Source organism: Oryzias latipes, chromosome 15 (assembly GCF_002234675.1).
Source record: "Oryzias latipes chromosome 15, ASM223467v1".
Taxonomy (NCBI): Eukaryota; Metazoa; Chordata; class Actinopteri; order Beloniformes; family Adrianichthyidae; genus Oryzias; species Oryzias latipes.
In genome coordinates, this window is record NC_019873.2 from 8543328 (window position 1) to 8561712 (window position 18385).

The 18385-nt window shown below is 40.9% G+C and overlaps 1 protein-coding gene across 1 annotated transcript in view; it reads right to left on the bottom strand.

Moving 5' to 3' along the window:
- Positions 1 to 12358: 12358 nt before the first annotated feature.
- LOC101158718 (B-cell lymphoma/leukemia 11A) overlaps positions 12359 to 18385 on the bottom strand; it is a 54531-nt gene continuing 48504 nt past the window's right edge. The window contains exon 3 of the mRNA XM_011484108.3: positions 12359 to 18032. Within this exon, the coding sequence (XP_011482410.1) occupies positions 15787 to 18032 (2246 nt within the window). The 3' untranslated portion in view covers positions 12359 to 15786. The remainder of the gene's footprint in view (positions 18033 to 18385) is intronic.

Consider the following 18385-nt stretch of genomic DNA (forward strand, 5'->3'; position numbering starts at 1 on the left):
AACTGGCTCTGAAAGTTAAATCAGGTAAAACTTTAAGCAATCAGGTACTCGGACTTTCGATGGCGCCGCTTTTAATTCACAGAAGTACCAACCATTTGCAAAATTGGTCATGAAAGTGAAATTAATAATTGCAACTTGTGCCCGGCTGGAATTATATGACTGTAGGGGTTCTGTTGTTTAGTCTATATGCTCCTTTTGGTCATGTTCTGAGTTGTCCTACGTCAGTTTCACCAGTTTCAGGTTAATCATGATCCACAGCTGTCTTCATTTCAGTTAATTGCCCTCAGCCTCTATAAGTATCTGACTTTCAGATCATCATCATGTCAGGTCATTTGTACTGTTGTCACCTTTTTGTCTATCCATGGGTTTTGTCTTGTTCAAGTTCATTTATTAAATGTGAACGTTTCTGCCACCAAGCCAGGTTTCTTGCATTTTGGGTCCTTCAACACCAATTCATGACAACGATACCAAGTCTTTCATTTAAAGGAATGGAGCTGTGAAAGAAAAAGCTCTTTAGATTTTTGACCTTTTGCATAACATTTGTGGGACAAGAATCAATGAAAAATCTGTTCTTCATCTTCATCTCTCTTTAGTTGTAGGGGTTTAAACAATTAACCACCTTAATTGATGAATCAATTTATATTCCTACGATCCAACCAGATCAATCTGTCTGAGACAAATTGTTAATCGGATTGACCTGTACCATTATAAAATCCCTTAAATTTTTGCTAAAGATGTCCTAGATCAATTTTTTGTCATGAGATCAGAGTGAATCAGATTGTTCAAAAATGAGCCTGTTTTGACTATGAATCGGACCGTCAACCACATTTTATGATACGATTTGAATCATTACCCACTTAAGTGGTGGGCATTAGTTACAGTGAATTACCGTCACTATGTATTCAAGCAATTTTAGTTTTTTTTTGTTTTTGTTGTTTGTTTGTTAAAAATCAAGCTGACCAATGTCTAGTGAAAATGTGTGAGACTGAACAATTCTGTCATGAGTTTGCTAATGATAAGTTCCAATACATGGAGCCTCAGCAGTGTTAAAAACCATCAATCATTTGAAGCCTGATGGCAGCTGCTAACTACAACAGGCAGGAATGACAATAATGCCTGAATGCTCTTGACTGACTGTAATGATGAGGTGAGCTGTGGATGTTAAAAGGATTCATTTATGTGGCGTATATGTGTGTGTTTGCTGTATTATTGCAGATTCACTCGACTTGTTGCTCCTCATTGGGCATGGCTTATGACAGCCACGTGACATGGTGTGTTCAAAGGCATAAGCTTGTAGAACTGGTCAATCATAAAACCAACGCTCAGGGCTAGTGTTGTTGTGTGTCCTGTGACAGTCTGAAGGAACACAGAGCTCCAAAGCACAACAAACATGCTGTTGCTGTATGAAAATACTTGGTTTTGATCAAAAGTTCTTACTAGTACAGTCTTTTTATTATTGTTAACGTCATCACACGCAACTATTTCAATTCTCTAAAGTTAAAAAGTTTTTGTCATACCAATATTCGATCACACTCGATCACAACATTACATCTCTGCGTTTCTGGAAATACTAATGACCTATTGGCTTGGTTGTGAGGAAATTTCTATAAGGCATCAGAGAGTATTGTGATTAAACATTATATAAGGCTGTTGATGTCATGGTGCCTCTGGCAGTATCTCCTCCCCCTCCCTTCTCTTCTCTGATGATTTGAAGCTGCTGTGGACACTCACCTCATCTGCTCACCACCTTCTTAAGGAGATCCAGCCCAGTATTCATTGCCAGTTCATTGCCCTTCACGGTGCTTAGTCTGGTCACCTAGTCTTGTCATGCCTGCTACGTTTTTTCGTGACTTACCTCGCCTTGTTGTCTCGCTCTCAGGTCCATCTCCACAAGTATCCACCTGGAACAATCCTCTCCAAGATCTACCGCTGCCTTACCTCGTTTCCTGCCATGCTCCGCTCCAGCCACGCCACAACTCTTGCCACAGCCACGAAGAGAACTCAACTACAGCAAGGTCACTGCCTTTTCTGATCACCAACCGAAAGGAAACGAACTCCAAAGACCACTGATTTTTCCAGCCGGAAAAATAAAAACTTTGATATTCTTTCTTCGTTTGAGTTTTCATCCGGGTTCCAGCATCTGGGTCTGCCCATCATACAAATCATGACAGTTGATTTAAGATTTATTATTCCAAGTAGAAGTCTATGGAAGGGTGCACAGTGAGAGAACACTGGTTTGAATCCCCAGCTAGGTTCTTTGCTCAGTTTGCACGCTCTCCTTGTGTATGTGTGGGTTTTCTCTGGGAACTCTGGCTTTCTCCTAAAGTCCAAAAACATGCTTCATGGGCTAATTGATGATTCTAAATTTTCCCTAGGTGGGAGTGTGCGGTTTAATGGCCCTGTGACAGACTGGAAACCTGTCCAGGATGTACCACTACCCGCATTCACCCAACAGTAACTAAGGCTACAACTGTGCCGTGACCCCAAAGGGGAAATAAGTAGGTTTAAAAGATGGATGGATGGATGGATGGATGTATGGATGGATCCAGACAGACAGACAAATGGATGGAAAGTTCATGAGACTGAAAGAAATCTCTTTAATGATCATCTGTCTATGTCACATAAATAGCTACATTTCGGAAAACAGATAAAGGAGTTTTAAAAAAGCTCAAAGAAACAATTATTATTTCTACAACTAAATAAGCAGATTAATCAAAACTCAATTCAACCTCTACATGTTTCATGCATTTCTATAACTTTATTCCAAAGTATCAAAAGCATGGTGTCATATAATTCCATATAATTCGGGCACAAACTGCAATTATTAATTTCTCCTTTAAGATCAAATTTCCAACTGTTGGTACTTCAATGAATTAAGGAAGATGCCATCCATACGTCACTACCAAATCCAATTCCATGATTGGTCAAAGTTCAACCTGGTATAACTTCCAGCACATGTCGATTGGCCAGCCACGCATTTTGTACATAGCCCCTGAAAACGTGTGCAGAGTTTTATTCAAAACTCATGCACATTTACATAGACTTAACATTTTCAATAGAAGTGGTCGATGGAATGCACATTGCTGAGGGAGGTGCGAAAGTAGCTGAAGACTATTACCGTTATGATTGGAGGCTGATTCAGAATTTAGAAAATAGTTTTTTTCTATATGTCCTACCAACAGGCAAAATATTTAAAATATTTCAAAATAGTATACATTGTTTCCCTGCTATGTTCCACTTTTTTATGATTTTATTTTTTTTAACAGTCCACTATGTTCTGAGTCCTGGTTGGCTGGAAAATTTGTCAATCAATCTCCTCTGTGTCACGTGTCTCCTAGACAGAATATGTTCAGTGACCAACCTACATAAATCTCTTAAATTAACTTGTTTTCCATGATAGATTGAAATTTGAGAGTTTTAGTAAGAGAGAAAACATGTCTGAAGAAAGTCTGAGAAAAGAGTATAAATGTGTTGTAAAGGGTTTTACAGAATTTAAACATCTTTAGGGTTTTCATCTATGGGGGGTTATTTTTAGAACGTAACCCCTGAAAAAGACGAGGGAACACTGTATCCTACATTTTTCTTTTTTTTATTAACTCATCAGTGTCAGTGTTACCAAGGTGTAACTTCATTTTTGCTACATATCAGAGCAAAAATCATTTCAGAATAAATTGTTCATTCATCATTCATTTTGTCCCAAACTGAACTATATCGCTCTATGAGAATGTAGCTTTGTGTACTTTGTCTCTATCAGTGTGATGGATGGAGGTGCTGTCCAGAGTGTACCTGACCTTTCGCCTAATGACAGCTGGGGTGGACTCCAGCCCTCCAGCAATCCTGAACACAATAAAGAAAATGGACAAATGCACACTTGTTACTGGCTTTCTACTGAGACTAAGGTTCGACTAACAGGTGGCCCTAAAAGACTTCAGCTTTCTCGTATTAAAACAAGAAATGAAATTCCTGTCACCTCAGACTATAAGTTTAGTTTAGACTTTTGGCTCACTTTATAGAGAAGTGAAACTGGAAAAAAATATGCAGATGTTGAAAACGCTATTTAAGGTTCTGTTCAAAATATTTCAGTGATTTAATTGATGTTTTGTGTGCAGGGACACTCAGAATAGAATACAAATCTGAACTTGCAAATGTTTTAATAAGAATGACCTTTTTAACAGAGTGCATCTTTCTAACTCACTCCCCATTTTTTATGTTTCTCCTGTGTGAGCCAGAAAAGGAAAGTGCCACCTCATCAGGTGCACCCTCCACCTGGAAGTCAAAAATAGTTTGAGAGGGAAGGACCATGTGTGTACAAGAGGAAGAATCACTGCAACTCCCTTTAAGGTTAGTACTTTTCAGGAGCTGGTTTGGCCTCATTTCTCCTGCGAACAGGATGGAGGACAGAACATACACTTACTGGCCACTTTATTAGGCACACATGTCCAACTGCTCATTGACGCAAATTTCTATTCAGCCAATCACATGGCAGCAACTCAATAAATTTAGGCATGTAGACATGGGCAAGGTGTTCTGCTGCAATTCAAACCAACCATCAGACTAGGGAAGAAAGGTGATTGAAGGGACTTGGAACGTGGTATGGTTGTTGGTGCTAGAAGGGCTGGTCTGAGTATTTCTGAAACTGCTGATCTACCGGGATTTTCACCCACAACCATCTCTGGGGTATACAGAGAATGTTGTGAAAAAGAGAAAATATCCAATGAGCTGCAGTTCTGTGGGTGGAAATGCCTAGTTGATGCCAAAAGTCAGAAGAGAATGGTCAGACTAGTTCCAGCTGATAGAAAGGCAACAGTAGCCCATCTAATCACTCATCACTAATCACTGGTTACAATCGAGGTCTGCAGAAGAACATCTCTGAATGCACAACACGTCCATCCTTGAGGCAGATGGGCTACTGCAGCAGAAGAAAACCACACCGGGTGCCACTCCTGTCAACTAAGAACAGGTAACTGAGGCTATAATTCACACAGGCTCACCAAAACTGGACAATAAAAGATTGGGAAATACATTGTCTGGTCTGATGAGTCTCCATTTCTGCTATGACATTTGGATAGTAGGGTCAGGATTTGCCGTCAATAAAATGAAAGCATGGATCCATCCTGCCTTGTATCAACGGTTCAGGCTGGTGGTGGTGGTATAATGGTAGGGGAATTGGATCCCTCAGTATCAATTGAGCATGGTTCCAATGCCACAGCCTACCTGAATGGTGTTGCTGACCATGTCCATCCTTTTCTGACTACAGCGTATCCATCTTCTGATGGCTACTTCCAGCAGGTTAAGTCGCCATGTGAGAAGGCTGAAAACATCTCAGACTGGTTTCTTGAAAATGACAATGAGTTCACTGGTCTTAAACAGCCTCCGCAGTCACCAGATGTCAACCCAAAAGATCACCTTTCTGATGTAGTGGAACGGGAGATTGGCATGTTTCCAATACTTTGATGAATCTATGCTACCAAGGCTTAAGGCAGTCCTGAAGGAAAAATAAAGTTGCCTGTTATTGCCATCGTTTGTACAAGTTGCGACAGCTTTTTGAGCCGTTCTTTTTATAAAAGTCCAATAAGTGGAGATGAGTCTAGTTTTGCTGCATTACTTAACAACAGATTCCCTGTGCAGCTAAATCTAAGCAATTTAGATCAACTGTGTCCGTGTGAGATCACACGTTTCTGTGCAATCACATGAGATTCAGCAGACATCAAACCTGGGACCTAAAAGTGTCTGTGTGTGCGTGTGGGGGGGGGGCGCTGGGCTTTGGGCAATAGTGAGTCCCCCTGGCTCTCAACTAGACACAACATACCAAACACACCTCCTTTGCCTCACTGCGCACACACACACGCAATCACATTTAGCCTTCCCCCTGCAGCCAGCAACAAAGGTGTTTAGTCATCTGAAACCTCAGCCTTGAACCCACAGGTTGAACTTTGACCTTTCACACACTCACTTATGAACATGCCACAGGAAAAAGGGTGGAAGAGATTAAAAGGCAGAATGGGAGTGAATGTGTTGGAACAAGCTTATGGACTCGGAGAACAGACACTGAAGTTTATGCTCACAAACTCTAGACATAACAACCTAACGCACATCCACGTGTGTCAGTATCTCTTCCCAGTACATCTTGAGTTCACACAGTGTCCCATATCTGTCTCACACACACACACACACACACACACACACACTCCAGGTATTCTGACAAAGCTAAGCCAGCCCACTCATCGGTGCAGCTGCAATTAACCTCCTCAACCCTTGTATGTGCTGGAGATTGTGTGTCCTGAACTTGGTTACACAAGAACGGCATGTTTCTTCAGACGCTTTCACACATGTATCGATAATCTGTGTCTCATTTGGACATCCTTTTATACAACCCGGGCCCCTGGGATTTTCCACTGGTCTGGCCTGGCTGAGAGGCCTCTTTTTCTAGGGGTCAGAGATCAGAGAGAGGCCCTCCATGACCCTGGAGCATCAACTGCTGGTGCTGTAGTCGTCCATACACTGGGAGGTCAGAGCACATGTTGTACAGTTACTGAATGCAGCTTTTCCTTCTTCTAGTCATTGAAAAATCTGCTTTTTTTCCGCAGCTTTGTGCTGATTTAGTTTTCTCTTTACCATGTAGAATCTCACAACTTGAAGAAAGAGCTACCCTTGAAGTGCAAGTCACAAAGACATCACAGTCATACAGTTGCCCTGTCATTGTAGTGGCTAAATTAAAAAAAAAAAAAAAAAAAAAAACTACAACTTCTTGAAAAATGTATTTACTCTCATTTAGGACACTGTGTGAGGAATATGGATAGGAAATAGGGATTATGTCCATTTACCACACTTTCTCATGCTCCTCCCCCACCCCCCATTAATTCTTTCATTCATTTTGACAATGAATTTGAACTGCAGACTAGAGTTCCAGAGAAAAGAGTGAAAAGAACAGACAAGAAGGGAGGGAAGCCAACTCTCTGACCTCACAACCCCTCCTGGGAGCAGGCAGGCATACCTACCCCTCCTTTCTCCTTTGGCCTCCTCAACCCCTTGACATTCCCAACATTTGCAGTTTTAAAGCATGCATAGCAGAGCTGGCATTTGAGACGAGAGGAAAGCAAACCCGTGGACACCAAACAACACCTCTCCCGGCCTGGTCTGTTTGATCTGTCGTTTCTACACCTGACATTCCAATTCTGATGGACTATCAACAGACTTTGACCTCTTGTGCCTTCTGTGTATCTTTATGAGGGAGCGTGTGAGTGCTTGTGGAGGGTGGTTCTTAGATACCCACAAGTCAGAAAAATCCAGCCAGTTGGTTTTATTCATGGGAGCAACAACTTTACAACTGGTGACTGCAATTATTCCTTAATGTTAAGTGACCCATTAGCTTTTTAAAAAAACATTAAAGGTAATGAAGCAACCTCACTTTTTTAAAGAAATCGTACAACCATCACTTTTATTTTAAAAATCTATTAACTGTAAAGTTCAACAGGTCATTTTTTTAAATAAATGTGTTACAAAAACTCATGTTTGTGGTAGTTTTTTTTTTCCTTGTTGTTGTTCAAATGGAGTGAAAAGGGACTAATTGAACGAAATATGTTCACAAGTCCTGTTTTGTAAATCAGTGAAGTAAAAAGAAAAACAATCTTATAGTTAATATGAATATGTTATCGTCACAAAGTGCCAATAACCGACTTTTAAGCAACTTTCGGGGACATAATATCAATCAGTTTATACTTCTGTTTTTCTAATGCAAAAGCATTGTAAAGAGAACTTGTATTTTTTGGTCCTAACAGCAATGTCCTCAAGAAAAAAAGAAGAAGAAAAGAATAAACAAATGAACTCTCTGCACAAGCCTGGGACCTGAAGTCTAAAGTTTTAGGTCATTGAGGTCGAGTCTCATGTCAAGTCTCTGCAGGTGGGTCTTCTGCCTTTTTCATAACTGCCCTTACAGGTGGATACTGGATGTCTGTGGGAGAAGAATGGGCATGCAGGTAGCCCGCATGAAATGTTAAAAAATTAAAGACAGAAAGAAACTGGAAAATTAGGTACTTTGGGATATTGCTGATTGAATGATGACATAAAGTAATACTGGATATCATCCTCCAATCAGTAACGTCTCATCACACCTACCTTTTCCGGTTTCTTATTGTGTGTCATTTTTAACATTTGATTTCTGGAAAATAAGCTACTATTGTTTTACGTAATGTCTTTTATAAATTTCATTTCATGTTTTTGGAATTCTGTTTTGGTTGTTTGGATTTCTGGCTGCCGGAGCCTATCCCCGCCACTTGTGGGCGAAGGCAGGGGACATCCTGGACAGATCGCCAGTCTGACGCAGGGCCACAATCACACACCCATGCACACTTACATTCACACCTATGGACAATTTAGAGGAAGCGATTAACCTATGAAGCATGTTTTTGGGAGTTACCGGAGAGAACCCATGCATGCACAGCAAGTACATGCAAACTCCACAGAGAAAGGTCCCCCATTGGTGTTCTGAGCCAACATACTTTCTCCTTTTTTTTCATTGTGATACTTTACGTTTTATTAAAAAAAAATGTACAAAAAAAAGTGTGTAAGAATGCACCTGAATGAAATCACTTTTTTGACATAACATCTCCAGCAAAGGATCACCAGAGAGTCTGTTTTAGTGTGCTTTTCTGATACTTTATGCTGTATTTCAAAAATGTCCTCTCAGATTGCCCAGGAATATAAGAAAATAAATCTCTAACCAACAATATTTTAGAACAGTAACCTGTTTGCGCATTTATCTCAGTAAATGCTTTCAAATGACCTTCAGATAGGCGGATCGATGTTACCTGAAGCTGCCATTTGTTTTTGACTGAAAAGGTGAAACGAACTGTATGGTTTTTTATAAGACCATTCGAGTTCCTCCTTTCATAATGGGAAATTTCTCCTTGATCTAGCTTAATCTAACACCAAATAAAAGGCTGTCTGAATATTTCCATCCGCTTTGTAGACTTTTCACCTTTTATGTTTCAGCAATGTTACACAAAACTGAGACCAATTCAAACTCATTAAATGGGTTCAGCTACATGAAGAGATAATAGGGCAAAGAACAACTTTGTTTTATGTAAAATGTTCTTAGTATTATATCATGAACTCCCACATAGGCGTGTTAAAAGGGCTTTGATCATTATTCCTTTACCACCTTTGACTGCAGTTTTTTAAATTCTCTTTTTAACATGGGGAACTGGCCTTGTGGTCATTATACGTGATAAGTAATTCTTACTGAACGTCCATTACAGTAGAAGTCATTTAGTTTGCTGTCAGTTCATAAAGATCGCAGCGGTCAGAGAGTATTAACCCACAGGGTATGTATAGATGCCGCCGCTCAGTTGTTTGGCAGACCGAGGCTGGCCTTGACCAAATGCACTTTTGCGGCACAGCAGACTATGTACGCAGATAGCAAAGTACATTCAAATGGAAGACAGACAAAACACATACTTGCACAGTCGTACATTCTTGCCCTTTATCTGGATTCCATTGGAATTGTGTTGCGCCAAGGCCATACTAGGACAAAAGAGGTGTAAAAACATGCTTTCTAAATTCTTTGGAGAATATTTTATTTTCAAAATCCTCCAGGCCAAAGACAAATCCATGAGACTCTTTGGGGCTGTTTGGGTCACGGCCATATAGATTGTTTTTGTGTAACGACAAATGTATTATGTTCCCAAAGACTTACAGTGAGGAAGAACATGCCAGCAAGCTTTATTGGCCCACAGCTCAATGAATTTGTCACAAAAAGAAAAAGCATAGAGCAAACTGGGAAGATAAAGTTTTATATAACCTTTAACTGACAGCAAGCTTTGACAGCCAAACACTTTTCTCATAATTAACAATGGCAAAATAACTGTCTGTTGAAGACATTTCTTTTCCTTCCTGTCCATCTTGGCAATGTCCATTCAAGCATGGAAAAGCAATTTGATAGTGAATTAATGTATCGTGGCCAAGCTAGCTTTAACTTTCTCCAGCAAACTTGTCCATTTGTTACTTATGTACAGCAAAGTGAAAATATCTTTTTATGCAGTACTACTAAATATTTTTCTGCAGTCCTCATTAAAATCGCCTTTCAGCCATTGCTGTTTGGGCCAACCCCAGACCTTGAGGTCCGCCATTTGTTCCTTGTTTTCCAGAGACGTGGCAAAAAGAAGTTTTTGGCAGTCACTGATTCTGCAAGTTGTCCCTCTTTGAAAGATGAGAAAGGTCTGTAATAATCATCATAGATAGACTTTAACTGCAAGATAGAATGTTACAAAGAATCCAGATAATTTCAATGTATCATTTTTAAATAATTTATTTGTAAAATGGTGCAGTAAATAAAAACGTGTTCATTAATAAAAGTCCTTCTTAATATTTTTAATGTAACTCTGGTTGCCATTGTCAGACATCAATTGTTTCTTGTCGTTCTTCACCTGGTTTGCACTGTTGCTGATATTTTGGTCCATTCCACCATGCAGATCTTCTCAAAAGTTGTGATGCTTTGGCGCTATTGCTGGGAAACAAGGATGTTCAACTCCCTTCACAAATTCCCTATTGGACTGAGGTCTGAGGACTTCGCTTTGACCACTTCAGGACCTTAAGATGCTTTTGTGTAGCCATGGCGTGTTTGGGATCATTGTCAAGCCACTTTTCTTTCTTAACGCTGTCAATGATAGAAATGAATAAATCTCATAATACAGAGCTCCATTCATCCTTTCCTTATTACAGATCAGTCACTCTTTCCCATTTACTTAAAACCAGCGCTAAACCATGATGATTCCACATCTATGTTTATGGGCTATTTCCTTACCGTTTTTAAAATCATCTGAACTTCAGCAGATAAGATCATGAAAGGAACTCCAGATGGAGGGAGATTGTCAGTGATGTTGTTTTTTTTTCTTCCATTTTCTAATAATTGCTCCAACAGTGGATCAGTTGATTGGTTGATTCCACTCTTGTTCAGGTCTGCGATCCTGTCCCTGGTGTGCATCGACTGCTCTTTGGCCTTGGGCGTGGTGGAGAGGTTGCAGTCTGGCTGATTAAGGGTGTGGACAGGTGTCCTTCATTCAGATAACCAGTTCAAACAGGTGAAATTAATGCAGGTATCAAGTGGAGGATACAAGAATCTCTTAAATAAGTAACAGGTCAGTAAGGGACAGAATTCTTTCTTCTAATATTACCCAATAATACAAAATCTATTCTGCACCATTATACAAATAAAGTCTCTAAAAAATGTACAGTTCCTGGATTTTTTTTCTTGTCTCTCACAGTTGAAGTGTTCTGATGATGAACGCGCCTTTATTCCATGTTGTTCACACTAGACAATCAGGGAGGGGTTTCTTCTTTTTCTTTTTCTACTGTTAACTAGCGCATGCCACCTACAGCTGGAATAGAATCTTGCTCCACGCTTTTTCGTTCAGCGCTCTACATTGATATAAAAGACTTTTATATCATTCCAGCCAGGCACAAATGTCAATTATTAATTTATCCTCCATGATCAATTTTGGCACATCACTGAATAAAAAAGGAAACCATCCAGTACCTGATTGGTCAAAATTTGACCCATTTAAGTGCGTTCAATGGCCTCTCATGTTGTACATACAGCCCAAAATCGGTCGTAGAAAGTTGTGTAGATCACGTGTGAACATGAGTTTTTGATAGACAAAGCCTGAAATGTGCATTTACGCTCATTTACACAAACCTTTCTTGGAAGTGGCCGCTTGAATGCACATTGCTGATGGCGGTGTGAACGTAGCTTTTGAGTATTCTGACCAATTCAGGCAGATACTGTTATTCATGCTAAAATTAGAAAAATAAAGAGAGGGTTCAAAATATTAGCCTGTTAAGGTAAGAGCACAAATGTACATACTCAGGGAGGCACATAAGTGTCACACACTCTAAAAGAACAGTCTGTACAAGCATATCCACATATATGTATGAGCATATATATTTATATACACACACACACTAAAAAGAACCTGGTCTACTCTGACCAGCAGATCGGGTGTTGCATGAAGATACATGGGTGTCAGGAGTTCTCTAACCCCCTTGAGCAAGGCTGCAGCAGCACACACACACGCACATTTGAAAAAACACACAGAGGAAGTCTTGAAATGCATATAGCGCAAGGTCACAGGCAGAGGTTAGAGTTGACGGGGTTCAAGGAACATGGAGGGGCCTCTTTGGAGAAAACGCCCTGGACAGGTCAACACTGATAACAAACACACACAGACTGTACAGAGAGCATATAGGTCTACATGTCAGTACTTTCTGTTCTTAAAGGCTGAATGTGGTATTTTTCGAATATATATTTTTAAATCTGTTGTTTTTATGTATGTCCGGCACCCAGTAAACACAGGGACGCAAGTGTCATTAAACTTTCATTTTTTTATTAACTGTTTTTCAATAAAGGGACAAAATGGGTGTGTGAACAGGATTATGCAGACATCTGCCAGAAAAACACAGACAGTGGTTTTCCCAATACAACTGAACAGAAATCCCAAACAAGTACAACAGAAAAATCAAAGAGCTCGGCTTTGTCCATTGACCATCGGCCACAGTTACAAAAGAAAATTATAAAACAAAACAAAAAGTAAAATAAAACCAAAATAAGACTCCATTCCATGTCTCTGTTTTAAACAGAGCATTTAGATAATAATAAATAGTAACTCCCATTGTAAAAGATAAAGTTCAAGTTCAAGTTACAACAAACAGCTCTCAGAACAGGAATAGAAAAAGCTGATAAAATATTCCACATTGCCATTTACAAAAAAGTCTCAACTCAAGCAGGCTTCTCCACATCTCCCTGGTCATTCTTAAATATGCTTTGCATATCAAAGTATATTCACCCAATCTAAATATAAAGCACCATTTAGTATTTGGCAATGAAAAAAAAACTGCAAAACATTTCATTTCTTTTTAACTGTATTTCTTTTACATTTTTTTTTAATCCATGTACTGCATATGATTTTTTTTATTTAGTTTTTCCTCTCTTCTGGATGTTGGAATGTTGTCAGGTGGGAGAGACAGAAGCACGAAACAGAACCGGCCGACGTCATCTTTCATTACTGCATACGAGAATGGCAGCAGGGGAGGGGAGAGAATTGCCAACCCAAAAAAAAAAGAAAAAAGCAAAGAAGATATGTACAACCGCCTCTGTGGACAGGAGGCGGAGCTGCGGCCATCTGATGGCCTGCCACCCCTCGCAGCGCCACGCACCTTGGCTGCTTTTTTAATGGGATTTTTGCGCCTCCTTTTTATTTCTTTAAACATACAAATAATTCGCACTATATTATCCTGCCAAATTAAAAAAATATACCGTGGCAGCTTAGAATTTTTTTCCACTACCAAAAAAGAAGGTATGGTAAATACCTTTCAGAGAGAACAAGCAACAGTTAAAAATACGAGCCTCAATATAAATACTATAGTGCCTACTCTAAGTGAACATTGAATTCAAATACAATTCTAGAAATACAGAAAAAGTAGACCATAAATGTGTTTAAGCATAGGAATTGACATGACTGTGCATTTTCCTATATTTAAGTTCTTTATTATATATCCATATATAATCTTAGTCCTTTCCCCGATGCAAATTGTATCTCAACCTGAAGAGCTGTGAAGAGCCAAGGCAAAATGAAAAATAAACTTAAAAAAATAAATAATAATAATGACTTCTTCTTTTTTTCATGTTTTCTTGTGTCATTTCACACACACTGTGATTGGAGTCTCTACAAAGATCATAATTCTGATGAAAAGAGAAATGACAACAAAACTGATATAGTGTTTTTTGCAAAAAGTGGTTCTCTTTGTACCAATGAACACCTTCGGTTTTATACCAAGAAAGGACGTGGGCGCGATATTATTTGAAAGTCTGTTCTACAGGCAGCAAGGTCTGTAAATTATTCACCTTTATATTATCTGTTGGTTGTGACTGAAAGTCAGAACAGGAAGGTTTTTTTTATGTCTTTTAATTTACAGACCTTGCTGGTGAGGCTAAGTGCTTGGGTTTGCAGGGAAACAAACTGAAAAATAGGTAAAGTTGATATGGCAAGGCTACAGAGGTCAAGGGTTAGTGAATGCAGAATCGCCAGCAAACAATTCTTGCAACAACTCGACCCTGGTAATTTTGACAGCATTAGAATTACATTTTCCCCTTCAGCGTATATTTGTAAACTGGGAAAACTGAAACAGTGCACTTCATTCGCCCTATAAATGACAATCTAGCTTTTTGACTCCACCCCTTTTTCACTGGTGTGGGACACGAGAAATGTTTCCGTTTACTCTCAAGCAGAGTAATACGACTTCTACATGTACCATGAACAGCATGAATGGAATTAGAAAAACTAAAAACTTTTTTTAAATTGTAATTAAAAGCAACAAAAAGGGTGCCCTGCATTAGCCTATGCATACTGATTAACAACGTTTAAAGAGCCCCAGAGTACATGTATATAGTTTTTGCAACTGTCTCTTGTTTTTTTTCTGCAAGTCGTAGTTGATGACCCTGTTTTGATATTAGAAACAAAAACACATTGCCTCTGATCCCCGTAATATTTCCAGTTTTTCTGTAGCTTTCCGTTGATCTAGCTTGTAAGTATTTCAATGCTCTCAAATAAAGTTAGCTTAGCTTGGAGCTCATAAATGACTTTATGCATTGTTCCACACACGGACATATTGAAGCAGCGTTGTAGGTTTGTGCTAACGCAGATACACGACATGTCAGCCATGCGCCGTATCCCTCAAGTTCAGGATTGTACATTACAAATGACCTTTTATTTCAAAAGTACCTCCGTACAAGAAACAAAACTACAAATAACTTAGATATACACAATACTGCTTGTACCATGCTTGCAATGAAATCCACACATTGAAGAAAACCTATTCCACAAATAATAGGTAGCTAAATGATGATTCTGATCTTTCATCATGAGTTGTCACAGTTGCAAAGACCTTAACTGGGTGGCTTTAACCTTTTTAGCTTCATCTAGTGCGAGCCCAAACTTATACCAGATAAGATTATGGCCAATGCAGTCTTGAGATATCAAAGGCACTCTTTCTTATTCCACCGAATGATAGTACAAATTAGGCTGTTGGCACATTTTCTTTTTTAGATAGAAAATTTGAAGCCTGGCCTCACTTTCTGTTTAGTTGTCAAGCCAATGAGCAATTTCTTTATTCCTTTAATTTTTTAAACCCTGTGGAAACATGGAATCTTTTCAAAAGATCAAGTTTAGTGCATTTTCAGGGTTGCAAGAAGTGGGTCAAGTAAGACTGTTCACTTTCCATGTCACAAAGCAAAACTGTACATGATATGTGTTACAGACTGTATGCAGCATGGATGTATTTTTCTTGTCTTTTCTCTTTTTGGACAATTAAAAAAATAAAAAATAAAAACATGAACAAGAGAAAAACAGCAACACATTTACTCAACAACTAACCAGCAGGGACAAGTTTTTTTTTCCTTTTTGTTTTTTGATAAGCAAAAACATACTAAGCATGCCGACTAATTCTTAAAAATGGAAAATGAAAACTCAAAAGAAAAATAGTACACATGTAAATTATTGCACAAGAGAAAGGCTCGAAGTTTTGCGTCAATGCGAGAGTATTGCCCCGATACTAATCATGCATTCAATGGTTAATGAAAACTGGGTGTGCTGGTGCAGAGCACATGGTCTTCTGCTTTCACCAGGCTGGTGAAAGTGGAGTGTTGGGATAGAGGCAAATCTACAAGGGGCTGGGAATAAACAGGGGACTGATGGCGATTATAGCTGCGGGGGAAAGGTCCCATTGTTCGGCCTTCTATTCTGATTTTATTTCGGTACTCAAAGGACGGTCACTGTGCCATTTTTTCATGTGTTTCTCCAAAGTGCTGTAGACACTGAAGGGCATCTGACATATTTCACACTTGTACACGTCCTTGCCCACCTGGCCATGGGTCTTCATGTGGCGAGTAAGTTTGGAGCTCTGGGCGCAGGCATAATTACACAGCTCGCACTTGTACGGTCTCTCCCCTGTGTGGCTGCGCCGGTGCACTGTCAGGTTACTGCAGTTCTTGAACACCTTACCACAGAATTCACAAGTGTCACTCCTGCGTCCGTCCTTGGAACTGGGTCGCCCAGGACCCCCAAGATGTGGCGTGCTGCCCCCACTACCTGTCCCGCTGCGGCCTGACATCCCACCGTCCAGTTCCCCGGGAGGGGTTGAGAACCGCAGACTGCCATTCTCTGATGAGTGCTCAGATGATGATGCAAAGGGCGATTGTCTTGAATCCCCAAAGTTCAGAAATGGGTCCTTGAGTTGTCGGGAGGCAGCATAACCAGCCAACCACTGAGAGTACACGTTCTCTGTGTTGGGGATTGTGGGCGTGGGCAGGTCAAATTCTTTTTCCAGCTTAATGCGTTTTGTGAAAGGACTGAGTGGACTAGGGCTTCCCAGAAGCAGTTTCTTGGAGAGGCCAACAGAGGCAGATTCATTAGGAGATGCTCCTCGACCGTTCACTGTTGACACAGAACCTTCTTCTCCTCTATCTGTTTCAAGCACAGAATCTCTGTCACACTTGTTCCGGTTGTGGTGATGGTCTCGACTGAAATGGTGGTGTAGGTGGTTCTCCTGGGCCATTGCGTTTCGTTTGTGCGCATTAAGGGCTTCACTGAAGTGCTGCATGCTAGCGGCCAGTCCCATGCCTTGCATCACCTCTGGCAGAGACCGAGGGATAGACCCCTCTTCAGCCACGCCTCCCAGTCGACTTCCAACACCAGCATTGCTCTCATGCTGCCGCGCTGTCTCAAGAGTCAGTCCAAAGTGATAGCTATTGTTGGCTCTTCTGCCAATCCTCTCTCCATTCTGCACTTCCTCTTCCTCTCCCTCCTCTTCCTCCTCCTCATCTTCTTCCTCCTCCTCATCCTCCTCTTCTTCCTCCTCCTCCTCCTCTTCCTCCTCCTCTCCATTTTCACGTATCATGCGGTCATTTTCACTCTTTAGCTTGGCCACCACTGACTTGAGGGCATTGCTTGCACTGCCCATGTGGTCACTGGTACCAGGTTCTGGAGACGAGGTTGTTGATAGACCATCCTCTGACTTGCCAGTGTTAGGGGAAGATGACTTGTGCATGTGTGTCTTCATGTGGCGTTTTAGCTTGCTGGCCTGTGTGCATGCATGGTCACATAAATGACATTTGTACGGCTTCTCTCCTGTGTGACTGCGCCTGTGGACGATTAAATTACTCTGGAACTTAAAGGCCTTGCCACAAAACTCACAACACTTTGTTTTCATCTGTGTGTTGGAAGAGGATGTTGCCCCAGCTGAGGGGAGAGGGGTTGAAGGAGTGGTCTGAGAACCTACAGGTGATTCCATGGAGCCAGAAAGAGGTGGAGGAGTAGCAAGATATGGTGGTTTGCTTCCTCCTACACCTCCAGTGCTTCCATTTCCTCCTGTCTGGAATGGCTGGAGTAAGCGCTGCATGGGGCTGGGCCGGCTGGGAGATAGTGGTGGTGTGGACCCTGAGGTGTTGCCCGCCAGTTCCCGTAGTCTCCTTGAGAAGTCCATTGTTGGAGGGGGGTCTAGAGGCAAAGGAGGATTGAGGCGCAGCACCCGATCAAAGGCACTCGGATGGTGGGCTGCCAGCGCCAGCTCCTCTGGGCTCAGGTGGTGAGGATCCAGGTGATTCCTTGGAGGGGGGCTGAAGAGAGGTGGTGTTGGAGGAAAGCGCTGATGATGGCCCCCGCCAACACCCCCACCAGTGCCAACACCACCTCCTGGTCCAATACTGTCCCTTCCACCTGAGCCTGAGCCAGGGATACGGAGAAGATTGAAAGGGCTTGCATCAGGAGGCAAATGGAGGCCATGAAGAGGAGGTTGAGAGGGAAGGTCAGCGCCACCACCGAGAGAGGAGGGTCCACCCATCCGGGGGGTGAGGGGACTACCATGGTCACTTTCAAGGTAAATCCGGAAGCCGTGGGAGTTTTGAGCATGCTGGAGCAAGAACCAGGCGCTGCCGTAGGACTGCTTACATGTAGTGCAGGTATAGGTAGTAGGTTCCTCCTTACCTGTGATGAAACAGAAAAAGGAATGAGGTTAGAAGAAATTCTACATCAAAAATATAAACATCATGATATTTATTTCTTTGTGAAACAGTATTTGATTCAAAACAGCATCAGAGTCACAAATCCTTAAAGTTTTTCCTTTTATCATCAAGCAAAAAACAGACCAACAGGTACAGGAATGCAGCTCAGTTGGAAACATTATTATTGAATACAGACTGAAAAACACATCTACTCCATCCATCTGAACCCATCTTTTATTTGAACCTTAGGCCTAACTGTTAAAGCTTTTAAAAGTGGTCGGCACATGGTGTTGAGGGCTTCCCAAATACAACAGCAGCTCTTATTGAGGTCATGCC